This window comes from Brienomyrus brachyistius, chromosome 1 (assembly GCF_023856365.1).
Source record: "Brienomyrus brachyistius isolate T26 chromosome 1, BBRACH_0.4, whole genome shotgun sequence".
Taxonomy (NCBI): Eukaryota; Metazoa; Chordata; class Actinopteri; order Osteoglossiformes; family Mormyridae; genus Brienomyrus; species Brienomyrus brachyistius.
Window position 1 is genome coordinate 3,942,882 of NC_064533.1, and position 26,681 is coordinate 3,969,562.

Sequence of the window (26,681 nt, forward strand, 5' to 3'; positions counted from 1 at the left end):
ATGGAATGATCACATCATTGGGTGGGTCTGTCCTTATCTGCCTTGACAGAATGGGTTCTTCTGGGGGTGTCCTGTGTGTCTGTGTTCAGGTTTCTCAATCTTTCCAACCATCAGCCCCGCCTATCCATCATTTATGATGCTGGCAGCTGATCTCTGTATGTTGCAGATTTTCCTTGCCGGCGATCAGGTTCTCGACCCGGTCTGTGTGTTCGTGTCTGTGTCTAATCTGTTACCTGTGCGTATGTTTGTCTCTTCCAACAGCTGGTCTGAAGTGACTGCATCCTCTCCACTGTACCTGCAGAGCTAACGGTCTCCGTTTCTCTCTCATTCCTGTTCTGCAGCTGGCTGGAGCCCTCCTGACTGCCTGCTTTATCTATCTGCTCTATAAAGAAGAGGAGGAGGACTTCTCGTACGTGTGATTGTTCTGCCTGCGTGCGGGTCGGCACGACGGGGACGGGCCCAGGTTGGAGGGGGTCGTGGGATGACTTTCCATGCATAGGTGCACCCTGCACCCCAGGCTGACTTGTGCCTCTTGTCGCAGCTGTGCTATTGCTTTGGCATTGCAGCTAACGGCTTTGCACCTGGACAACATACCGATTATGGGATGCTGCAAGTGGCTGGTTCATGCAGCTTCTGCTTCCATTTGCATGCTGAGCAGTGCATGTCTTGCAGTTAAGTATGTAAGATAAAACGCTGTTAGATAATGTCCATCAAACCCAACTAATCAATGCCTCTATGCACCTTATCATATGAAACTGTATAATACTACACAGAAAAGCTGAAAACACACTCATTGCTGTCTATCCACTCAAACAAATCCCACTTGCAAGCACAAACACACAGACGCACACACACATTAATGAAATAAAGGCAGGAGAAAGTTTGATATTGAGGGGAACCAATTTCATAGTCAATACATCCATTTTCTGTAATTGCTTATCCATGGGGGGTCCAGAGCTACGAGGATGGGGGCCAATCAAGTGCAGGGCACACTCAAACGCCAACTTCATCATTTAAATATAAGGGTCTTTTTACTGGGGGGGACAAATGAACCCAAATTAAATTATGACGTGACACACCCCCATTCCTGCTCAGTTCCTACCTCTCTGGTTATCCAACACCCCCACCCGGGTAAATCATAGATACCCGGAATTCAAATATCTGTCTTGAGGTCACAATTTGCGTGACAGATGATGTAATGAAGCAGGGGGCTCATCTGCGCCTGTTTCAGTTTGATAAACACAGCTGTCGCCCCCAACTGCTTGATTAATGCAGGGGCTGCAGCCATCAGCTGATCCTGATCTCTTCTTCATCAGGCCCATGACCCTCTCTCCCCTTACAACCATCTCATGGTACCTCTCCTATGTAGGACATTTTATTTTTATTTTATTCCTTGAATCCTTCAGGAGCAATGGAAAAATGTGTAAGTGGATGGATAGATGGATGGATGGATGGATGGAAGGAGAAATTCCCTTTGAGAAATTCATTGTATTCATCACACATCAACAGATCCAGCTTCATATACATCATACACCCCATACCTCAACATGTACTCATCTTAACTCTTAGAACTCAAACTTATTTTCACTTATCAATGATGTCATCAAAGTAGGACACTAATGAAACCTTCTGCCAAAGTAAGGTGATAGTCTTCATGTTGTTCTTTATCGGGCTTCCAGTAAACGTGTGTGGCCTGGTTAGTGTTGAGAGCCTCGGGCACCTGGAGTCCTCCATCCTATCAAATCCTGCAGGTATCATTTAATAAATAAATGCTGCAAAAAGCTGCCTAGGTTCCGATCCGGCCGGGACCGGACGCTTCTGTTGGCTCAGTGATTCCGCCAAGTGATTTATATAATAGCCAAGTTTCTAAGCCATTGATCTCAAATGGATGTCAGGACCCAAGTCCAACTTTAAAGCTCAGACCCCAGAAAGGCATCGTCATCCATCTTGACTGCGGTTTCGGGCTGGTTCCTAGTCGCTTAGGAGGGAGCCTCTGACAGACCAGGGAGTCTGACTGAGTGTCCTGGTGGTGATGAAGACCAGTGCCATTAGAATAAGCTTTAAGGAAAATACCTTCTAATATTTAATTTTTTGGTATTTTAAAAATACATTCAGGGGCGGCATGGTGGTGCAGTGGTTAGCACTGTTGCCTCACACCTCTAGGACCCTGGTTCAAGTCGCCGCCTGGGTCACATGTGTGTGGAGTTTGCATGTTCTCTCCATGTCGTCGTGGGGTTTCCTCCGGGTACTCCGGTTCCCCCCACAGTCCAAAAACATGCTGAGGCTAATTGGAGTTGCTAAATTGCCCGTAGGAGTGCATGTGTGACTGAATGGTGTGTGAGTGTGCCCTGCGATGGGCTGGCCCCCCATCCTGGGTTGTTCCCTGCCTCGTGCCCATTGCTTCCGGGATAGGCTCCGGACCCCCCGCGACCCAGTAGGATAAGCGGTTTGGAAAATGGATGGATGGATGGAAAAATACGCTGCCCGGCCAAAAAAAAGTCACCATTTAAATTTAAATAAGCAAATACTTGAAAGCCAATGACTGGATCATTATTACAGCTCTGCAACATTATAAAACAGTAAAGTGAAGTTAGCTGAGTACCTGAATCTACTGGATGCCCAGGTTACCGCTTCATCCATCATCCATGGATTTTTTTCTTCCCTAATGGCATGGACATATTCCAGGATGATGATGCCTTGGTTCATATTGTTTAAGCTGTGATGGAATGGCTCAGGAGCATGAGGAATCATTTTCACACGCGATTTGGCCACCAGAATCTTGACATAATCCCATTGAAAATCTTTGGGATCTGCTGAAGAAGACTTCACGGAGTGGTCCAACTCACCTATCATTAATACAAGATCTTGGTGAGAAATGAATGCAAATATGCATGAAGAAAAATGTTGAGATGTTGCATAAGCTTGTGGATATAGTGCCATGACGAATGTTGGCCATAATAAAGCTAAAGGTGGTCCAACTAAAAATTCAAATGGTGACTTGTATTTTTGACCAGGCAGTGTAGGATGGATGAATAACCCTGCAGAAAAGAGCCATGTTGCATTTTATAATTATAATAGGCTGGCTTTTGTGAGGCTCTCCTTGGTGAGGCTCTCCTTGGTGAGGCTGGCCTTGGTGGCGTTGGCCATGGTGGGATTGACCTTGGTGAGGCTGGCTTTGGTGGGGTTGACCTTGGTTGGGCTGGCCTTTGTGAAACTCTTCTTGGTGAGGCTCTCCTTGGTGAGGTTGGCCTTGGTGGGGTTGATCTTGGTTGGGCTGGCCTTTGTGAAACTCTCCTTGGTGAGGCTCTCCTTGGTGAGGTTGGCCTTGGTGGGGTTGATCTTGGTTGGGCTGGCCTTTGTGAAACTCTCCTTGGTGAGGCTCTCCTTGGTGATGCTGGCCTTTGTGAAGCTCTCCTTGGTGAGGCTGGCCTTGGTGGAGTTGACCTTGATGAGGCTGGTCTTGGTAGGGTTGACCTTGGTGGGGCTGAAGTCGGAAGTATTAAAGTTTTTAAAATTAGATTAAATCGGTAAAAAAGTAAACCATGTCACCTTTCTTTGTTTTACCTGCATCGAGGGCGTGTAGTGCCGCCCTCACCTGAAGATCGCTATTCACATTCTAAATAGCTGCATTACCGTGTATTCATATGGTGATTTGATGAACAACGCAGCGGTGAAACGCGATCCAGATACATCCCCATCAGCGCCATAAAAGGGAGGGGGATGTGGCCAGGTGTGAATGGCTCATTCATACACATGAAAGCTCCTATATATTCAATGGAAGGAGGCCAGAAATAGTGATGTGAGTTCGGTTTTTCTTATTTATTTATCCAACTGAATGTTGCAGCCACACCATTTAGTCATCTTCATGTAGCCAAGACTTTGGTGATCAGATATCTGGGATCAAAACAAACTGCCACCATTGCTTACTATGTACTTTTATAATGTTTCTGCAAGTGTTCCAAACTGCATTTTGCAGTGTCTGTACTTTGATGTCAAATTACAAACTTCACATAAATCTGACATATTTGCAAAGTACACTAAGATTAAGATGAGTTTAATGCCAAAACAAATATATAAGAAATAACCTTAATTCAAGGCAAATAAGTTATGATACTGAATGAAGTGTGTGACCATGCCCCAGTCCGTGAAAGTGCGTTCCCTACCCCTAGACCCCGGAGCGTTAATGCTCCCACTGCTGGCTCTAACCACCTCTGGGATTAACTGACACCCAGACAGAACCCTGGAAGCCCCACTGCAGCCTGCAGATGGTCTCCAAGTGTCCCCTCTGCTGATTTAGGCTCCCTCATCCAGCCCCGTCTCCTCGCTCATTGACATCTCCAACATCTCACGGCGTTATTACAGCTGTGTCTCCTTCCCGATCTTACAATCAGGCACCACATCTCCCATTCGGCCCGGTCCCCAGGGGAAACGGAAACAGATTAATATCCTGCTGTCCGAAGACTCCCCTGATCTGTTACGCGATGCAGACGTTTGTCCCGTTTCCCTCCAGTGGATCCGTTGCTACGGCAACGAATGATCCCCCTTCAGCCTGTAGTTGCAGTCCACGCTCAATGCTTCATGTTGACACTCAGAACCTGGTGGCGGACGTTAGTAATTACGACGCTGTCACAATCGCGTCGGTTGACTTCCTACATGATCACCTGCGGAGTAATCAATCATTGAGACACTCAGATGTAGGAACCAGTGGACACGAGATATCTGCAGTGGCAGAGCTATGAGAGGCTCATGGGATTCTCTTAGAGACCTAGAAGTTTCTCTTGTTGGACCCATGAGCTTAGTAGAGTACATCTAACTGCATGACGGAGCGGCCCATGGGTTGTAATCTCTGACCACTGGGGTGATGGGTTTGATTCCCACACTGGCTCTTTGTGGTTGGTGCTTGCAAAGTATCCCGAATTTCATGCAAATCTAAACTTCCAGTTTGTACTGGCATTCCCGTCCATGGTGTCCTTTCTATGATTGTGTCCTGACTTGTGGTGACCCTGCATGAGATAAGCAGCCGTTAAGACTGGAGCGATGTGTGGGTGACACACTACCAGAGAGGCTTAAATTGCCTTTGATAAAAACACCTGTGTGTGACACCTTCAGTGTGTGGGGATGGTCTGCTCAGGTTTAGATGTTCTTTATCATGATGACCTTTGAGAGAGGATCAGTTACTTTGCAGATGTCAGCTCCAGTGATATTTCACACTGAGAAACCAGGAACTAGCCCCGGGTCCTGAGCACTAGCTTCAGTCTGCCTGATGTGGCGTTCAGTGGAAGACGGCCCACTGGGGCGTGTCACTCAGCTCTCTGTCCTCACCACTGTGTTTGTCACATTTTTACACTTCAGAGAACTTCAGAACTATCCCATAGCTGATTGATGTTTCAAAAGGACTCCTATGGATGGAATATTTGACCATTCTTTTGTCAACTTCAGTGAGATTATGGCAGGGTATAGAGGCTATATGATCTGAATACACAATATTTAAGGATGTGAACATGTAGCCGTTATAGCCAGGCGGGGGGGTGGGGGTGTTTACAGGGTTCTTAAAATGCGTCTGTCCCACAATAACAATGGGTACATTTATGTTTGTATTCTTGATCAGGTCCACAGTGGGGGTGTGGATACTTTGGCAGATTCTGGGGGGAACACTTTATAGGAGCCCTTGAATACAGGGGGCCAAAATTTTTCTAGCTACACCTGTTGTTATAAGCAGGCCAAAACTGAGTCCCGGAGGTCTATCAAATCCCTCAGAGCAAAGCAGGAGGTCAGTCTGATCCCTCACAGCAAAGCAGGAGGTCAGTCTGATCCCTCAGAGGAAAGCAGGAGGTCAGTCTGTTCCCTCAGAGGAAAGCAGGAGGTCTATCAGATCCCTCACAGCAAAGCCATCGGTCACGCGGCACTTAGAAGCTATTTGCCATGTTCAGCCTTAACCCTTCAGTCCATTTTTAATTATCTGTCCTAAACATGCCTCATTCTGGGCATCTTTGGTGCCTTTTTATTTCATTTTTAAACTAATGTAACTTCATAGGCAGTTAATGCTGTGATACAGAGACTCCTGGCAACACTTCACTTAGAAATACAATTTAAAGCAGCATCATCAATGGCTGGATGTGAAAACCTCAGATGGTTCCTGTTGCTGCCTTGATACCTTGAAGTCGGCCTCTCAGATTCCCCAGAGGCCTTTTCCTCGTGTGCATGTTTCCTCACGGTGAGGCTGTCATCACCACACTTGCACGCACACGCGCATGCATGCATGCATGCATGCCACAGACTAATTACAGCACTGCTGCTGTTACAAGCCCTCTGAGTCGCTCTGCCCATAGTGACTGTAAACTGCAATCCTCTCCCCCGCTTAAGCCAAACCCTCCTCACACACTCTTCTCATTCACTAGTTAGACTTTAATTGCACCATTGCCAAGACTGGATTTTACTAAGGCTGCCTTTGTGTGTCTGTTGCAGGTCTGTGGAATGATTTTCTTACTCGTTGCCTGTACAGAAGATCTAAGCTGGATGCATCCTGAAGAATCCAGCACCTCAGGGCCACGAATTACCTCCTGGTATCGATTGTCACGTTTCGATTGAGCTTCTCGTCTGCACGTTTTTCTCCACCATTGTGCTGTTCACTTATTTATCGCTTAATATTTAATGATGCCTTTTTAAATAGCTCTTTGAGTGCTTATAAATATCAGTGCTGGATTCCAGTTTTTGCCCAAACTTGACTCGTCTTACCAACAGTGCCGATCGGAATAACGTGGTGACCGCATTGCGGTTAATGCCCAAAACCACATTCTTTGTTGTTCAAAGAGGATTCAGCAACCTATGGTTGTGTAATCAAAAGGTCCGACACAAGAACACAGGCATGGAAATAAGGGAATGAAGTGTGTTTATTTGATGGCTACGTCTTGGCAAGCCTCATGTGCGTGTTTATTCGTTTTTAATCACTATCTGAGCTTTCAGTACATGCTTAACATTTCAAAATTGAACGATCAAAAGTGAAATACGTATTTCTATTGCCGCATTTTGTAGATACTCGCATTTGATGTGCTGCTCTTTTCATATTTTACGGTTTGGTTTTTTTTTCCGTCACCCCAACTTTAACGGGAGGATTTTCGAGGTTTTAATCAGCTACATAAGCCTTTCATGTTAATCACGAACATTTGTGTTTGTTAGGGAATAAATACTAAACCAAATTAAATGAATTTCTGGACAGGACCTGGAGAACAGTGAGTTCTGGAAGGTAAAATTAAAGGCAGAACTGAAGTCCAGTATCAGCACAACCTCAGCGATGTCGGAGCGCACACTGGGTGCCGGCAGTGTGTTTAAAATATGCCGTATTTGCCTCTTACCTGCCAGTTAGCTTCCTGCTATCAGAGAAGTCAGGGCATGTCAGTAAACACTGTGTCTGTACTTTGACAAGTACTGTAAGTGGATTCTGAGGCTGGAGGCCTCGTGTTCCTGTTGGGGGACGGCCAATGTGGCACGGAGGGTGATATGATGGAGATAACTCCGGATGAGCAAAGTCCAGCCCCTCCCCATTGGGGTGTAGATGTGTGAGTGTGATGCGTGACACTCTGCCCCCTCAGAAGAATGACTTCAGTCTTGGGTTAATAGCCATGACACCTCAGTCGGTCCCTACATCTTCTTCCACCCTGTAGGTCATCTGGATTCCTTTCCAAGGCTTTCGCTCCATAAAACCCCCCCATAAAGAGTTTTAAAGGCCCACTTCTGTGGCCACACAAATCCCCTCTATTCTCTTATGGTGCCTATACTGCTGTTCTCTGTCATTTTCTTCATGCTCTGATTAATTTGCGTCTCTCCACAGCCCCCATCCCCCCCCCCCCCCCCCCGTCTCTGCCTCACTCCCTCCATCTCAAATTTATATTGAAACTACTTTATCAGCATGAACTACATCTGTTGCCAAACCATAGTGATTTATATTCATAAAAATAATATCAATAAACACAATAAAATGGATTATATATGTGTAATAAATATAGTTGTGTAATACATATAGTATAATTTACATGTTAATAAAAATTAAAACCAGTATGAAGTTGTTTAATTGTCACTGTATTCCTTGGGCTGTTACAGAATTAGTTTTTTATTTACAATATGTTAACATTTTAGGTGGACTGAGCATGTAGGTTAGAGCAGGTTAATGAAGTAATAAGCAAACAAGCCAGATGCCAGAGATCACTGCAGAGGAGCAAAAAAAATTTAAAACATTATATAAAATGTATTTTTACTGTTCTTTTCTGCCCTCTTGGCTTTTCTTTCTGAAGAACATGGGAATAGCTGAGATGCTTTTGTAGATTTTCACACTCTTGGCATCATTGGATGCTTATTCTGCTTAGAGTAGCATTCCTTTGCTCCTCAAACCTTCTGTCCAAACCCAGTCCCCGGAAGGTCCTGGAAGATGACGATGTACTTCGCTACACTGCAGCCTGATGCTAAAGAATACCCAGCCCTCCCTGAAGAGTCCCTCTATTACACAGCTGATGGAGAAGGTCCCGGAAGGTGACGGTGTACTCCACCACAGTACAGCCTGATACTGAAGAATGCGCAGTCCTCCCTGAAGAGTCCCTCTATTACACAGCTGATGGAGAAGGTCCCGGAAGGTGACGGTGTACTCCACCACACTACAGCCTGGCGCTAAAGAATACCCAGCCCTCCCCGAAGAGTCCCTCTATTACACAGCTGATGGAGAAGGTCCCGGAAGGTGACAGTGTACTCCACCACACTACAGCCTGATGCTAAAGAATACCCAGCCCTCCCTGAAGAGTCCCTCTATTACACAGCTGATGGAGAAGGTCCTGGAAGGTGACAGTGTACTCCACCACACTACAGCCTGATGCTAAAGAATACCCAGCCCTCCCTGAAGAGTCCCTCTATTACACAGCTGATGGAGAAGGTCCCGGAAGGTGACAGTGTACTCCACCACACTACAGCCTGATGCTAAAGAATACCCAGTCCTCCCTGAAGAGTCCCTCTATTACAGAGCTGATGGAGAAGGTCCCGGAAGGTGACGGTGTACTCCACCACACTACAGCCTGATGCTAAAGAATACCCAGTCCTCCCTGAAGAGTCCCTCTATTACAGAGCTGATGGAGAAGGTCCCGGAAGGTGACGGTGTACTCCACCACACTACAGCCTGATGCTAAAGAATACCCAGTCCTCCCTGAAGAGTCCCTCTATTACAGAGCTGATGGAGAAGGTCCCGGAAGGTGACGGTGTACTCCACCACAGTACAGCCTGATACTGAAGAATGCGCAGTCCTCCCTGAAGAGTCCGACTGAGATGCACCAACTCCCTCGCATTCCTTTTTATTGCACCACCAGAATGGTTTCTTTGCAGTGGTGTGGGTGTGTGGTGCAGACACATGGCTCTTTCAGTCTGCATCTCTGCAGCCAGACCATGTACTGGCCCTGGCACCGAAGTCTTCACAGCACAGGGGAAGGATGTTGGGAAATATCAATCCAGTGCGGGCTGTGGAGAGTCAAATAGCACACAGGTATAAATCACTGTCACACAGGCCAGTGTCTTAGCTTATTTTTAGTCTTTGGGTGATGGCCTTGTTGGACACTTGTGTGCTTGATACCCCCCCATGATGTTCTGCTGCTTTCTGGTGTCTTCTTTCAGAAGCTGCTTTGTGTCCACGGATGGTGCTTAACGATACCTGATTTGGCATAATTCGAGACTAACCTACAGGCAGGGACTGATGAAGGTCTCTGGGGACCCTAGGCCAACATGGTTAAGCCCCCCCCCCGCCCCCCCCCCCCGCAGATTTTTAGTCAAGTAAGAAACAAAGAAGAATGATGCAACACCAGTTATTGACTGGGGGGTTGGAGCATCGCACCAGTGGATCATTCGGCCAAGTTTGACCACTGCATTTTTGCTAAGGCAAGGCTAGGCCCCTGACGTTTGCTGAGGCCCCTGACGTTTGCTGAGGCCCCTGACGTTTGCTGAGGGTCCCTGATGTTTGCCGAGGCCCCTGATGTTTGCTGAGGCCCCTGACGTTTGCTGAGGCCCCTGACGTTTGCTGAGGGTCCCTGACGTTTCCTGAGGCCCCTGACGTTTGCTGAGGCCCCTGACGTTTGCCGAGGCCCCTGACGTTTGCTGAGGCCCCTGACGTTTGCTGAGGCCCCTGACGTTTGCCGAGGCCCCTGACGTTTGCCGAGGCCCCTGACGTTTGCCGAGACCCCTGACGTTTGCTGAGGGTCCCTGACGTTTGCTGAGCTACCTGACGTTTGCTGAGGTCCCTGACATTTGCTGAGACCCCTGACGTTTGCTGAGGGCCCCTGACGTTTGCCAAGGCCCCTGACGTTTGCTGAGATCCCTGACGTTTGCTGAGGCCCCTCACATTTGGTGAGAGCCCTGACGTTTGCTGAGGGCCCCTGATGTTTGTTGAGGGCCCCTGACGTTTGCTGAGATCCCTGACATTGGCTGAGGCCCCTTACATTTGCTGAGAGCCCTGACGTTTGCTGAGGGCCCCTGATGTTTGTTGAGGGCCCCTGACGTTTGCTGAGATCCCTGACATTGGCTGAGGCCCCTTACATTTGCTGAGAGCCCTGACGTTTGCTGAGGCCCCTGACGTTTGCTGAGATCCCTGACTTTTACTGAGAGCCGTGATGTTTGCCGGGGCCCCAGACGTTTGCTGAGGCCCCTGACGTTTGCTGAGATCCCTGACGTTTGCTGAGGCCCCTGACGTTTGCTGAGATCCCTGACGTTTGCTGAGATCCCTGACGTTTGCTGAGATCCCTGACATTCCCTGAGGCCTCTGACATTTGCCACGGCCCTAAGCTTTAGCTTAGAATAGCTTCTGCATTAATCGGGCCCTGGGTAAGTCTTTTGATGGGCAAAATGGTTTCAGTGTTGGTTAGTGTTGGGTTAGTGTTGGGTAAGGTGCTAGAGGTTACAGTATGTTTCTTGATCTAATTTATCACTTCCTGGTAGTTCATGGGAAAAAAGGCCCCATCCTTCGGAAAGGAGTCCTTGTTTGTCCCGGCCAACTAAGTTCTGAGGGGGGTTTGGCTGTCATGTTGTGACTCAGCTCCCTCTGTCCACCCCCCTCCCCTTCTGATGTCCTGCAGCTCGCATTCCTCATCTGGGTGATGTCATTTTTCAGACGCTGCTGGGAGCTGGCCTCCTATGACCCGTGCAGAATCTGTTCTCTGCATTCAGTAAATTTCATTTCTGGTACCCAACTTTGTGCAGGGATGGGGAACGGAGCGTGCCACTGACTGGTGCCCGAGTGGGCCCCTGGGGGCATGCGGTGGGGGCAGGACGCGGTGAGGGTGGATCGGAGTCACTTTCATTACCCGCATCATTTTAATTAATGTTTTTTTTCACACTTTTCGTTGCAGTGAGCAAATATATCTCTGACTTTCTTGGGTGCTGCACTTACACACTCACCATTATTTGGCTAATAAGCACGGGCGGATACAGAGGCGGGGCTAATTAGCCTAGTAGGGTCTCTCCCCTGTCACTCATCGATTCAAGTCTTACCACTGGCTAATGATAGAATCACCCCTGCTATTACGGTCTTCATGCTCATCGGTGGAGAGCTGTCTGCTGTGCCATGTTGGTTTGTATTTTATTGAAGGTGTGCAGCCTACCAAACGTAGCTTTCTGAAGATCAGGTCACAGCACTGCAAAATGGCGATTCCCTCCCCTGTCTGGATGTTTGACCTTGAATGGGGTCTCGCCTCCCCATTCAGTCCAGAGGCCCAGCATCTCTCTTCATTTCTGCTCAAAGCGCTAAATGACAAGTTATAAACTCCGTTTTTGACAACAGCTGCCATGCAAAGAATTAATCAGAATTAAGCGGCATTGTGTTCATTGAAAGGGCATCTGACAGAACATCTGGTGTATGTTTAAATAGTGTAAATAGCTCTCAGAAAAGTTGCATGGTCATTTGTAATCCACCTTCCTCCTGTGTCCTTCTGCAGTGGATAATATGTGATGGCAACATCAGTTTTAAATTTGATAATGTCATGAGCATATTGGTAAGATCACACTATTTTGGCCGGTACTGTATGTGTCTGTTACCTGGATGGGAGCATCCTGTCATGTCATATGAAATCGGCATTTTCAGCGGCCGCCACCTTGTGACGAGATTTCCCCCTCAGAGTTCATGGCCCCATTTTCTTGTTTGACTCTTTCTTTCTTTCCATTTTTTTTTTCCTTTTCTGGAAGGATCATGGGGAAGCAGCCCCCCCCCCCCAGCCTCGGTTTATTTACATTGAAGTGTGTAGTAAAACAAAGCAGATTGTATCAATAAAGAATAATAGTTTCCCATATCCATCCATCCATCTTCCAACCTCTTCTCTTTTGCAGGGTCATGTGGGGCCTGGAGCCAAGCACAGGCAGCTCGGCGGAGCTGGAGCTACTCCAGTCCGCTGCGGGGCATTGGGCAAACACACACACGCACACACATACGTGCACACGCAGATACACATGCACACACCTGCATATATCCACACCAACAGGCAGACACGCATGCGCACACACACACACACACACATGCATGCATGCATGCATGTGCACACACACACATGCATAATGGATGCAGATGGATGGAGACAAAGGAATGGAGCGACTGTGAACCTTGGCATGGGGAGGTGTGGCCTATGTACCAAAACTCAGTATATTTGACACACTTCTGACAAATTCATGGTTCATTCTGTGGGTCTGGCTATGTTTTAAGATCTCTGCCTCTGATGTGAAGCAGACCTGAAGACCTGGAGGGGATTCTTAAGGGCAGACATGAGTGGGCTTATACGACCACTTTGGTTAAGGGAACAGATCTGGGTAGTGTAGCATCCACCTGATTCACGGTCAGTTAAAGCCACCGCCAGCCCAGCTACAATAATAAACACGCATGATTATAAGAAGACCGGAGTAATGAACTGCATCTGATTGGAATTTATGGTAGAGAAATTAAGTGAATTCAGTTCTTTTTGGTAGTTTCAGTATAAGTTGACCCTTAATGATTGTACTGATTGTACTGATTGATTGTTGGGATAGAGAGATAGAGGATTCCCTAATTGTAGGGTTTGATGTAACATGGGATGGGGGATTGCGGATGCGCCCTGATTGTTGGGATTGATGTCCTGTCGGATGGGGGATTGCGGAGGCGCCCTGATTGCTGGGACTGATGTCCTGTCCGATGGGGGATTGCGGAGGCGCCCTGATTGTTGGGATTGATGTCCTGTTGGATGGGGGATTGCGGAGGCGCCCTTATTGTTGGGATTGATGTCCTGTCGGATGGGGGATTGCGGAGGCGCCCTGATTGCTGGGATTGATGTCCTGTCGGATGGGGGATTGCGGATGCGCCCTGATTGTTGGGATTGATGTCCTGTTGGATGGGGGATTGCGGAGGCGCCCTTATTGTTGGGATTGATGTCCTGTCGGATGGGGGATTGCGGAGGCGCCCTGATTGCTGGGATTGATGTCCTGTCGGATGGGGGATTGCGGAGGCACCCTGATTGTTGGGATTGATGTCCTGTTGGATGGGGGATTGCGGAGGCGCCCTTATTGTTGGGATTGATGTCCTGTCGGATGGGGGATTGCGGAGGCGCCCTGATTGCTGGGATTGATGTCCTGTCGGATGGGGGATTGCGGATGCGCCCTGATTGTTGGGATTGATGTCCTGTCGGATGGGGGATTGCGGAGGCGCCCTGATTGCTGGGACTGATGTCCTGTCGGATGGGGGATTGCGGATGCGCCCTGATTGTTGGGATTGATGTCCTGTCCGATGGGGGATTGCGGAGGCGCCCTGATTGCTGGGATTGATGTCCTATCGGATGGGGGATTGCGGAGGCGCCCTGATTGTTGGGATTGATGTCCTGTTGGATGAGGGATTGCGGAGGCGCCCTGATTGTTGGGATTGATATTCTGTCGGATGCTGGATTGCGGATGCGCCCGGATTGTTGGGATTGATATTCTGTCGGATGGGGGATTGCGGATGTGCCCTGATTGTTGGGATTGATATTCTGTCGGATGGGGGATTGCGGATGCGCCCTGATTGTTGGGATTGATGTCCTATCGGATGGGGGATTGCGGAGGCACCCTGATTGTTGGGATTCATGTCCTGTTGGATGAGGGATTGCGGATGCGCCCTGATTGCTGGGATTGATGTCCTGTCCGATGGGGGATTGCGGAGGCACCCTGATTGTTGGGATTGATGTCCTGTCCGATGGGGGATTGCGGAGGCACCCTGATTGTTGGGATTGATGTCCTGTCCGATGGGGGATTGCGGAGGCACCCTGATTGCTGGGATTGATGTCCTGTCGGATGGGGGATTGTGGAGGCACCCTGATTGTTGGGATTGATGTCCTGTCCGATGGGGGATTGCGGAGGCACCCTGATTGTTGGGATTGATGTCCTGTCCGATGGGGGATTGCAGAGGCGCCCTGATTGTTGGGATTGATGTCCTGTCCGATGGGGGATTGCGGAGGCACCCTGATTGCTGGGATTGATGTCCTGTCCGATGGGGGATTGCGGAGGCACCCTGATTGCTGGGATTGATGTCTTGTCGGATGGGGGATTGTGGAGGCACCCTGGTTGCTGGGATTGATGTCCTGTCGGATGGGGGATTGCGGAGGCACCCTGATTCTTGGGGTTGACATCCTGTTGGATGGGGGATGGCGGAGGCGCCCTGATTGTTGGGATTGATATTCTGTCAGATGGGGGATTGCGGAGGCGCCCTGATTGTTGGGATTGATGTCCTGTCGGATGGGGGATTGCGGAGGTGCCCGGATTGTTGGGATTGATATTCTGTCGGATGGGGGATTGCGGAGGTGCCCGGATTGTTGGGATTGATGTCCTGTCGGATGTGGGGATTGCGGAGGCGCCCTGATTGTTCGGATTGATGTCCTATAGGATGGGGGATTGCGGAGGCGCCCTGATTGCTGGGATTGATGTCCTGTCGGATTGGGGGATTGCGGATGCGCCCTGATTGCTGGGATTGATGTCCTGTCGGATTGGGGGATTGCGGATGCGCCCTGATTGTTGGGATTGATATTCTGTCAGATGGGGGATTGCAGATGCGCCCTGATTGTTGGGATTGATGTCCTGTCGGATGTGGGGATTGCGGAGGCGCCCTGATTCTTGGGGTTGACATCCTGTCGGATGAGGGATTGCAGATGCGCCCTGATTGTTGGGATTGACGTCCTGTCGGATGGGGGATTGTAGAGGCGCCCTGATTGTTGGGATTGATGTCCTATTGGATGGGGGATTGCGGATGCGCCCTGATTGCTGGGATTGATGTCCTGTCGGATGGGGGATTGCGGAGCCGCCCTGATTGTTGGGATTGATATTCTGTCCGATGGGGGATTGCGGAGGGGCCCTGATTGTTGGGATTCATGTCCTGTCGGATGGGGGATTGCGGAGGCGCCCTGATTGCTGAGATTGATGTCTTGTCGGATGAGGGATTGCGGAGGCGCCCTGATTGCTGAGATTGATGTCCTGTCGGATGAGGGATTGCAGAGGCGCCCTGATTGTTGGGATTGATATTCTGTTGGATGAGGGATTGAGGAGGCGCCCTGATTGCTGGGATTGATGTCCTGTCGGATGAGGGATTGCGGAGACGCCCTGATTCTTGGGGTTGATGTCCTGTCGGATGAGGGATTGCGGATGCGCCCTGATTGTTGGGATTGATATTCTGACGGATGAGGGATTGCGGATGCGCCCTGATTGTTGGGATTGATGTCCTGTCGGATGGGGGATTGCGGAGGCGCCCTGATTGTTGGGATTGATATTCTGTTGGATGAGGGATTGAGGAGGCGCCCTGATTGTTGGGATTGACGTCCTGTTGAATGGGGGATTGCGGATGCGCCCTGATTGTTGGGATTGACGTCCTGTCGGATGGGGGATTGCAGAGGCGCCCTGATTGTTGGGATTGATGTCCTGTTGGATGGGGGATTGCGGAGGCGCCCTGATTGTTGGGATTGATATTCCGTCGGATGGGGGATTGCGGAGGCGCCCTGATTCTTGGGGTTGACGTCCTGTCGGCTGGGAGATTGTGGAGGCGCCCTGATTGTTAGGATTGATATTCTGTTGGATAAGGGATTGCGGAGGCGCCCTGATTGTTGGGATTGATATTCTGTTGGATAAGGGATTGCGGATTGTTGAGATTGATTTTCTGTTGGATGGGGGATTGCGGAGGTGCCCTGATTGTTGGGATTGATATTCTGTTGGATAAGGGATTGCGGAGGCGCCCTGATTGTTGAGATTGATTTTCTGTTGGATAGGGGATTGCGGCGGCGCCCTGATTTGTTGGGATTGTTACATATGTGGTTGGACGTTCCTGGTGGGCAGGGTATCTTGTACTGTATATTATGTAAGACACATTTTCCATTCAGTTCTTATCTAAAACATTATTTAAGTGCCCATGAGTGAATAACTGAACAGGTTTGAAATAAACCATGAGATAAGCTTTGACAGGTCAGTTTACGGGGATTTCCACCACAGTCTGCTCTCGGGTAGGCCTTGCGCTTAGGATTTCAAAACGGGAATGAGGTTGCTGTCTGTTCCATTGACCTACAGGCAGAATGGAGGTCTTGGCTACTGCATAGTTGGTCAGCAGGACAAAGATGGTCATTCACAACCCGCTGCTATGAATATCCATTTACCCCATAATGCTCTGCATCCTTATTTTCGCAAATCACTGCTTATGAAGAGAGACTCTAAAACAGCAGAGAGCCAGTTTTGGCAAAGTCTAACGTGAAACACTGCACTAATGCATCTAGCTGTTAAGAAGGGGCAGTGATAAGGTACTCAAAGGAAAAGCATCGGCAAAGCAGGCATGAATAATCCTAAAAAAAAAAACACTACTTTGTGTGAATGTTTATACTTTAACATCCAAAGGTTGTCAGAATGGTTGAGAACGTGGGCTGGAATTTAGGAGTTAGATGGGGAAATTCTGGGAATGAGAGTCGGATATTGCAGGGACAGCATCCTGATCTGATTTCAGCTTTGGGATCGTTTTCCTCATAATGAAGCGTGTTTGGTACGGGCAATAAAGACCTGACGTTACCCAATCCGCTCCAGTGCCTCATCCCCTCCTAGGAGAAACACACACTTCAACTGTGTGTGTTTTTACAGCATTATATAAGGACTACATACTGTCACAGACCAGGATATTGCTTTAAATAAGCATCTTTATTATTATGATAGTATTATCAAGTATTATCTTCAAGCAAGACAGTATACATTTAAGCAGATTTCTGATTTAAGATTTCTGGACAAAAATTTAGATTATCGTCTGTTATGTTTAAGCTCTGTGTATTAATGGATATTTGAGAAAAGAAAAACTATCTTTTCAATCAAAGGTGACTTCTGCCATTAAAATGTGTTTTTGCTGGTGTGATGTTACTCTGAAATAGATGGTTCACAAACATTTAGAAATGACAGAACATAATTGACGAATTCCAGATTCTTGCCTTCCAGCCTATGCGATCTTTGGGATGAGGGGTGATAAGCAACTGAAAATAAACACTCCGTATGTAGTTTTGATTCTGTGGTTTAAAGTGACTTAATGATGAAGACTGAAATTGTGCTTTCTCTAGCAGAAAAACAAAGTTAGTGTACTATGATTTAACACATAACCACAGCTGCTGATTAACCATGGCAAAGGATGCAGTGTTTACACGTTTGAAATCTGGTGTGCGGATCACAGACTGTCTTGGATTAGCGGTATACAGACGGATTTAATTACAGTGTTCATCTATTCATCCTGCGTCATTAATAGTATAAAAATTTCAGTATTCAGAATTCTAAGCAGCAAGGATTCGCTGTGTACAACGTGGTTTTAAAAAGGACAGAAATTGCCCGCAACAGTATCCTCTGTGAGTTTTTAAGCTCCGCAGACCTACTGTCCTACTTCATATATAGACCTCAGTCTATCACGATGTTTCGCCACTAGGCGGAGCTCAAAACTCAGTTGCTCAACTTCGCTGGCGGATAGAAAAACTCGTCGCTTTTTCCAGTTGACTTATCCTAAGTGTTCATTGTTATTTATGAGATTTTTTATATATATATATATATTTGTGATATTCATTTTAATCACGAGCAAATTTATCTTTGTATTTGATTCCAACAGTGGTATATTTCTTGGTAAGGAAAGCGGGTTAACATATAGGTCTAGTAAACATCCAGAAATGTCCAGATAATGAATCATATCCCCGCAGTTCTCCACACTTTGCCTGCTGTAGTGTTCTGTATTTTCGAAATGCTGCATTGTTCTGACTAACTACCAGCAACCAAAAACGTATCTTCGGGTGTCTAGGCCTAATTCTCATCGGTAAAACTGTTAAAATAATATTCCATTCATATCGCTGCGTGTAATCGCAAATAAACCAAGTTAGTAAAAAAATAAAATGAAATAACAGCTCTATAAAATGTAACCATATTGTGTTACCTATTAGATGCCGTCTGCTGCACGCAATTACACCACATTTCGACATCAATAAAACACTCCAGTCCTGACATATGGCCGTTAAGGGAAATATTCCGCAGCTGAATTAATTGCCCCCTAACTGCAGTCTCACTTGAGGCTGCCTACACGTCCATCATTATGCGCGACTCGCAATTAAAACTGGACGATGTTTGACCTCAACACAGCGAACCATAAATAGATGACAGGAGGAGAAACTGCGCCGGGGTCGGGGGCTGATTCATGAAGGGATCGCGCCTGTAGGAGTCATTGCGACTCCCGGCCCCCTTTCCCACCCCTAGTTGCTTCATTTCCGCTTCCAGAAGGTAAATCCACAAGTTTCCCCCCGAAAGCCAGCGAGTAGTGAAACCCTAAAGGGATCAGGGGGGTCGGGGAGTCCGGCTGCCGCATTGTTCGCATAGCCGCCTGGGTCTGCGCAGCGCAAATCCGCCGTCCCGAAGCACCGCAGGCAGTAATCGCTGCTTTTCCCTTTAACACAAAGCGTCAGCATCCAGGAAAACTTTTGCCTGCCAGAAAGTTCAGCGGCATTGATTTCTGGCCTTGGTGGTGAAGTAACTCCGAAGTGTTTCTAAACCCCACCATCACAAGGTAAGGTCGTGCCTGAAAGGTAAACTTTCATTGCAAATTATTTCAAGCAAATTAGCCTATTTTATTTTATTAAGCTTAACACGCTCTTTTTACCCCGGCTTGCGTTTTTGCTGTTGAAAATATGACCATATAGAAAACATCCGTATGTACATATACAGTAGCGTGCGTGTACATAAAAATTGACATTTAAAAGTGCAAATGAGCATAGAAACATAAGACAAAACACAGTTATGCGGCGTAATGCGCTGATCCTGTACATTAAACCGCCTCTAAGACAAACGCCGCTTTAATCCTGTAAGTGTGTTTGCTGTACTTTCCTTTTTAATATCGCACTCATAGGTGGGGCGTCCATGACTCGTTTCTTGCTGCTGTAATTGTGTACAGCTGCTTCTTTTCTGGCTAAAATGACAGCATTTATGGGCTGAGAACAATAATAAATACTATGATTAAGTTGTATGCTTTTAAAGAGTTGTACAAGTAAACAGTGCAAAGAATGCCTTCCCGGATAATTACCCGCATTAACCCTTACAGTGGCGCCTGCAGCGGGGAAAAGGCTCCTTTTATAACCTTATTGCAGACGGGTCAGGCAAACTGCATTGAAATATGCATATAAAGCACTGTTGCGTGTGCGTGGGGAGCGTGCATACCAGCCCTTGGAGAATGCGAGGAATTAAGGCAGAAATGCAGAGCACTCGGTGGAGCGACAGCTGAGCGGCCCCTCGGACCCGGCTGTGGATGCCTGCTGTCCCGCGGGACTCGAGCCCCTAGTAAGGACACAGCCCGAAAGTGTCTGTCTGCGAAAAGACCCTTTTAAACTGCTGGCCGTGGGATTTAATATTTTTGGGAGGACAGTCTCGATATGATCAGGAGACCTTTCACATAAGCTTTAATCCTACTGTGCTTTCAGTAAAGAAATACTTCAATTTAACTGTGGCAATATATGAGGAAAGTTTCTGAAGGGCACAGTCTGGTAACTTTAGGCTTGAACATTCAGTATCTAGTCTGTTTCTTTAATGGGTAGATGCTTGGTACAATAACACCCTGACAGGTTAACTTGGGACGCACCACCTACAGCCTAGTGCAGTGAAATGCTGCTGCTTCTCACGCTCGCGGGCTTCTGCGTGAACTCTGAGCCCCGAGGCGACGTGCCCGAGGCTGTTTTTGTCTGGTTGGGTTGAGTAAGACTGAGGAAAAAAAAAAATCTATCACAGTCATAAGTTGAAGCATGAAGGAGAAGCAGTGGGTCTTGATGATCTCACGCTGTGTGTCAGTGAAGACGAGGAGGCAGGCATGAGGAATGCGGGGGTCGTGGATGAGAAGACATCAGGACTGCTGAAGCAGATAAAGGCTGCCGTTCAGGTCCAACTTTCTGCTGCTGTTGTCCATTGAGAAGAGACAGATGTACATATTCTGATTCATGAACGCCCCCCCCCCCCCCCCCCAAGTCTTCATTGTGGTCCCCGCTGTTTATTTTGTTTCACAGAGCCCTACAGTTGTTGGCATGGGAACAGATATTTTTGGGAAACTGAGAGCAAATCAGTATCATGCCCCTTATGTAGAAGACCCCTCTTTGGTCCTCTGAGTTACCCGACCTCTGGCGGCTGGTGTCCAAGCTCTTCTGGTGAGGGCCGATGGCCGAGTGTGTTGTACTGTGGGGTGGAAGGACATTTTGTATGGTTGTCTTGCCCTCTCATTTTATTTTGGTGAGGTTATCAGGAAGGCCATACCCCGTTCAAGAAGCAAAGTAAAAATAAAACAGGAATTATGTTTTTTCCATCGCCCCCCCCATGTTTACGTCCGGTCCTGTCCTGTCATCGAGTCCCTTTGTCATCCCACCATGAAAGCACTGATTCACCAGCGTTGCTCATGACTCTGGGTCTGCGTCCCAAGCTGCCAGCCTACAATGGAGGAGTTGTGCGTTGGGCTGCTTTAAGCTCGGTGACAGCCTGCGTTCCCGGTTCCTCCTGTGCCAGTCAGACCAGTGCCTCCGTGAGCGCAGGTTCTGTACGGAGAACAAAGCAGCCCTGTGTCTGTGAGATTGGTCTGCGAGCCGCCGGTCCAGCAGACACAGAGATGGGCATGAAGAGCCTCTCTCACCCCGGCTGAACCTGGAATCAGCATATGGTGAAGCTGTGATCCCAACATCATGCAAATGGAAACCTCAGGAGGCAGCAGTGTCTCTGTTCCTCCTTAAATTTAGCATGACGCTAAGGATGCTAAGTGCTAAGCGTTCCCAGCAGGTCTGTGGCTCAAACTGAACCCTCTTTATGCCAAGCCCCCCTTTCCGGACATGGCTTCCTAGCGCAGACAATCTTTATATCGTTGGATTAGACGGAGCGTTATGGTCTTTAACCGTATTTCGGGAGGAGTGCCTGACGTGGCATGTTGCCAGTGGTTAGGGCCTCTACGAAGTCTGTTCTGTGTGCTGGAGGCTCTCGCTCACTCTCTCTCTCTCACACTGGCTTCACCCCAATCTGGCCTTAAGCTGGAGTGTCAGTTTGATCAGAGGATGCTCTGCTCGGTTTGAGAATATCTCCTGGCTTCTGTGCACATTATGAGGAGGTACCGGGCCCGGTGCCACGTTTGCCCTCTGCCCTGTAGCCTGCAGATAAGGTCACTCTCCCTTTCGTAGAATTAGAATTTCTCAGAGCCAGCAAGGTAAATCCAGTCAAGCCTCCCTGTATCTGGGACATTCGCCTGTTCGTTTGACACGTTTTTTTAAATGTTATAAGCCAAGAAATAGTAATCATGTGACGCCGAGGACTGCAAATGGCCTTTCAGGCTTGTTGCAGGATAATTGAATAAACTTCCCTGAATGAATTTATGTATGAATATAATTTTGAGGGCTTTGAATGAATGAATGTCTTTATTGGCACAAGGTCCAACGAAATTGGAAGACCCTCCCCAGGACAGAAAAAGAAAAGACAGGAAGGACAGAAAATACAAAAAAAAGATATATAGTAGAATGTAACGCAAACAGAATATTAACAGAAGACGATACGAATTAGGAGGATAATGGATGGATGGATGGATGGATGGATGGATGGATGGATGGATGGATGGAATACGAATTAGGAAACAGAAAACTGAGTACAAAAGGAGTGTAAAGAATAAAAATGGAAGCCATGTAAAAATAAAGGAAAAAAATGACAAAAAAGAAGGCTGTTATTGGGGGGGGGGCGGCATGGTGGTGCAGTGGTTAGCACTGTATGGGGCGGCATGGTGGTGCAGTGGTTAGCACTGTATGGGGCGGCATGGTGGTGCAGTGGTTAGCACTGTATGGGGCGGCATGGTGGTGCAGTGGTTAGCACTGTAAGGGGCGGCATGGTGGTGCAGTGGTTAGCACTGTAAGGGGTGGCATGGTGGTGCAGTGGTTAGCACTGTAAGGGGCGGCATGGTGGTGCAGTGGTTAGCACTGTTACCTCACACCTCTGGGACCCGGGTTCGAGTCTCCGCCTGAATTACATGTGTGCGGAGTTTGCATGTTCTCCCCATGTCGTTGTGGGGTTTCCTCCGGGTACTCCGGTTTCCCCCCACAGTCCAAAAACATGCTGAGGCTAATTGGACTTGCAAATTGCCCGTAGGTGTGTGTGTGAGAGTGAATGGTGTGTGAGTGTGCCCTGCGATGGGCTGGCCCCCCCATCCTGGGTTGTTCCCTGCCTCGTGCCCATTGATTCCGGCATAGGCTCCGGACCCCCCGCGACCCAGTAGGATCAGCGGTTTGGAAAATGGATGGATGGATGAATGTTATTGGTGTTTCTCTGCTTGTGATTCAGTTCGTATCTGTTTGCTTTTGGTTGTGGTACCTGAATTTATGAGTTACTCCCAGCCTAAAGCCGCACCAAGCCTTACACTTGAAAATAAGGCCGTCACCACTGCGTTCTTGGTGGACCGTAAAACTCACAAGTGGTTCTGCCAGAGATGCGTCCGCCAGCGACCCGCAGCCGAGGAGATGAGGAGAGGTGTGACAGCGAAACCCTGGGTCTCAAGCTACCTTTTGTAGTTACTGTGAATAATCGGCAGCTCCACCCAACCTCAGGTGATGTCCGTTGAAATGTTGGTCACCAGATTACTCGCATTATTACAGGGGCTGCTTCTGAAATGAAGAGCCCTTAACCTGCTGTTTGTTTGATTGCGGAGTTAGGACTGTAATGCCTGTTTGTCCTCTGGCTAGGGGAAGGAGAATCTGGGACTGGGCGTTGGGTGGCCATTTTGATCCTGCTCTGTTAGAAAAGAGATTATCACTGACTATAAACAGGTTTTGTGCCTCAGGATAAAGAATACCACAAAGCCATGTATTTTATGGGGTGGCAATGACATCATGCAAAAGGGAGAATAGAGACTGTGAAAATCGGGATTTTCTTTGCTTGTCCCCCACCTTCCCCGTTGTTGCCCTCCTGTCCTGTCTACACTTGTCCCAGTTGTTCATAGGGGTGGGGGGGGGGGAGGATTCCCCACAGTACAGTAAGGTATGAGCACCTGGGTGGGGCTGCAGGTGTTGACAGCATCCCTCCCTAGCTTTCCAGATGGTGTCAGAGAAAAATGCTGAGCTGTGGCTTAGCACCACCTTGTGGCTGGAGGACTGAACACTACTCTCGTTCCAGTTTTTTTTTTTTTTTTGTGGGGGGGTGGTGTTTGTGGTCTTAATTGAGGAGGCCCGGGGATTGGTAAGGGGACAGAAAATCCTTATTATGGGATATTTAATTTCTGCTCAGTATGTCCAGACTATTAACACACCAGTTCTGAGTGTCACATTATTCCGACGGTCTGTAAATATCAGAGAGTCCGCTCTGCTTGTTTGTGCACCGTTACTTTGAATGGTCTTTTTAGGGTTGATCTTTTGGCAGCTCCAGTCCTGTTTAAACCTGTAATAACGCCCTAGGGAGCGAGCCCCAGTATGGACATTTATATAAAGCAATATTCCTGAGATCGCTGCAGTGGATATGGCTGTGATTCTGCGGGATTGATATGTCTCCTCTCCTGTGACACCCATCATCCTTCATCTGTCAGTTGTGCCTTCGCTTGGTGGGTCTCCCTCCCGTCGCGTGACAGACTAAATGCAGCCTGAAATTGCTGTAGTCCGTTAATATTTCAGGAGCTAAACGTTTTTAGCAGGTGGGTTTTTATGGTAGTTGGAGGCTCTTGTTAAGCAGTTCAGAACGTGTGGCAAAGCCCTTTAGTATTCTCACGGGCCACTGCCTGGTTTTTAGGTAAATTTCTAAACAGCTGTCCTTAGCCGGCCCCAGTCGCGCTCAATGGAATGGCTAAGAATTAATAGAAATGGTTCCACAGCGACTATGAAGCTCCTGCAGCCTGACCGGAGTTTGCACCGGGTTTGTTGTACAGGGATGTTATTCCTTAGCCTGTTTTTAAGAATAACAGTCTGGGGTCTATGTCAGCAAGTCCGTTCAGAGTCGCTTTGCGGATAGTGAGCTGGCACTTCCTGTTTTCTAGGAGAGACCCTGTGGACAGGAAATGCGGTGTGATGGAAGGCGGTGCTGTGTGTGTGTGTGTGTGTGTGTGTGTGTGTGTGTGTGTGTGTGTGTGTGTGTGTGTGTAAACACTGGGCTTCTGTTACAGTCCTTCAAATACGTTTTCCCGTAACTGTGCTAGACAGAGACTCAATGTGGCTGTTCCTTTTCTAAGACGTACACAAACCCTCCTCTGCCGTAAATGCAGAACTTGATACTTGTCCCTCAGAACATTGGATAAAAGGTTTCTGTGGACGATTACGATGGAATCGTCCAGCTCCGGCTTGTTCTGCGAGATCTCTGAGGCAGAATCGGACTTTCTGCTGGAAAGTGCAGCCCTGGAGGTTGTTCGGTTTGCCCCTGTTATGAATAAGTGGGCCGGCCTGGGTTAGCGCGCTCTCCAGGGGATTAGGTCGGGGGCAGTGCGGATTCCCAGAATAGCTGCAGTGCGCTTACTGCCTGCTTAAGTTTTTGTTAAAGTGTTTGGACAAAATTCAACAACTCTGCTCCATGCTGGGGGGGGGGGGTTCTCTGTTTCAGATGTACTTACAGGGTTATTTCAGAAAGCGTGACAGAAGTACAAGTATCTATAAACTTGTATCCAGGATACAACGGGGTTCTGCATCTAATCTTTTTATTTGTCCTTGTCCAACCTTTTACAGTTGGAGTGAAGTCTTCTATTTTGTTGTTTTTTTGCTGTTACTGTTTTAGATGTTGGACAATATGGTTGGTGAATCAGTTACCCAGATCCTGCCAATAAACACATCTGCTCAAGCTGCTGTGAAGCTGTGCTTCTGGGGGGGGGGGGGGGGGGCTCTTCTGGTGGCGCCATTAAATTTCAGGTTTCGTAAAGGTGGTGGCGCGGAGAGGAGCGGGGGATGATGCTGGGCTGGAGATGAAAACATCCAGAGCAAACTGGAATGCTAAACGGAGGCCTGACCTCTAGGCCTGCTGGGTCAGCACCAATCTCTCTGCCACATTTGTTGGGTCATCAGCTGCTATTGGTGGCGACTGAGGTGAAATTCTAAATGGCTACACAGAAGGCCTTTGAAGTGTTATTAATTAAAAACAGCTTGCAGTTTCCACACATTGAAACATACGAATGTTAGACACAGCACAGCACTCTCGATGCTTGAACCAACAACCTTCTCCCTTTCAAGATGGGGAGGTAAAACAACAGCCTGGCTGATTTAATCCGTACTCTTCGTTTCCGTGGCCCATGCGGAATGGAACAGTTGAGCATTTTTACATGCTTTACAATGATAATCCCACTGAGATTGCATACTGTACTACTGGAGATTCCTCTCCGGATGTTTCATCGGTCGTTAGACTCCTCCATGGCATTTAAAAGCTGGTATGGGGGCTGCATGATCTGGGGGAGGATTTGGAACATTTTCAATCAAATTAATAGGTCTTGGGGGGGCTTCATTTAACTTGCGCAGTTACAACCATGATATGAAGCTGAGTAATTGGCTGATGGGTGTGGCTTGCTGATGTCATTATTTTTTTAGTGCTGAAGAGTCAGTTTTATCCGTCTGTGAGGAATTAACAGCAGAATAGCCTCTGTACTGTGCAGATTCATCTTCTCGAAATGGTCTGATGGATGTTATTCTGAAATTTAAAAATATTTTAAAATCCCATGCAGAGTCTGAAGTGTGATCTTAACACTTAAGCTAAGTATAAAACAGCTACATCATAACAAGCCTTTACCCCAAAACCCAGTAAAACATGCTTGTTGTAAAGCTTGGTGGTATTTGTTTAATTATTATTCTTAATGTTTAGTTGCAAATGCGTCTTACTTTATGGAGAAATGATTGTGAGCGAAAAACGCATAATAATTTTAATTATGATTAATTGCCGCGGGCAAATATAGCCTAAGAAACTAACGAGCTTTTCTCAGAACTGACTTGTCATATGGTTCGCCTAGTCCCAGCCATGGTACCGACTCTCGCTGGACTCCTGAGTGATTTTGCTGTAACGTAAGGCCTGCTGTGGATGCCGACTGACCCATCGCTCTGACGACGACGGGGTGCCGTGATAAATGCGTTCAACTGCCAATCCGCATTAGCTGCTAAATTTGCGCTGGGATGCCATGCTGCAGCAGGATTGACTGTTTATTTATTTACTTATTTTTTTTTTTGTAAGCATTAGAACTTTAA

General features: G+C 47.8%; 2 protein-coding genes across 12 annotated transcripts in view; both read left to right on the forward strand.

Annotated features, from left to right (window-relative positions):
• Positions 1–9,690, forward strand: part of tspan11 (tetraspanin 11) — a 55,451-nt gene extending 45,761 nt beyond the window's left edge. For 2 of the 11 annotated variants that reach the window (XM_049028622.1, XM_049028565.1), the window contains 2 exons: positions 342–409; positions 6,466–9,690. In XM_049028622.1, coding sequence (XP_048884579.1) covers positions 342–409; positions 6,466–6,478 — 81 coding nt within the window. In that variant the 3' untranslated portion in view covers positions 6,479–9,690. Of the gene's footprint in view, positions 1–341; positions 464–6,465 lie in introns of all 11 variants that reach the window. The other 9 variants (XR_007400370.1, XR_007400374.1, XR_007400371.1 and 6 more) reach the window with 9 other exon arrangements.
• An 8,997-nt stretch (positions 9,691–18,687) lies between these two features.
• LOC125741873 (tetraspanin-9-like) overlaps positions 18,688–26,681 on the forward strand; it is a 93,019-nt gene continuing 85,025 nt past the window's right edge. The window contains exon 1 of the mRNA XM_049013351.1: positions 18,688–19,051. The gene's annotated coding sequence lies outside the window, so the exon portion shown is untranslated. The remainder of the gene's footprint in view (positions 19,052–26,681) is intronic.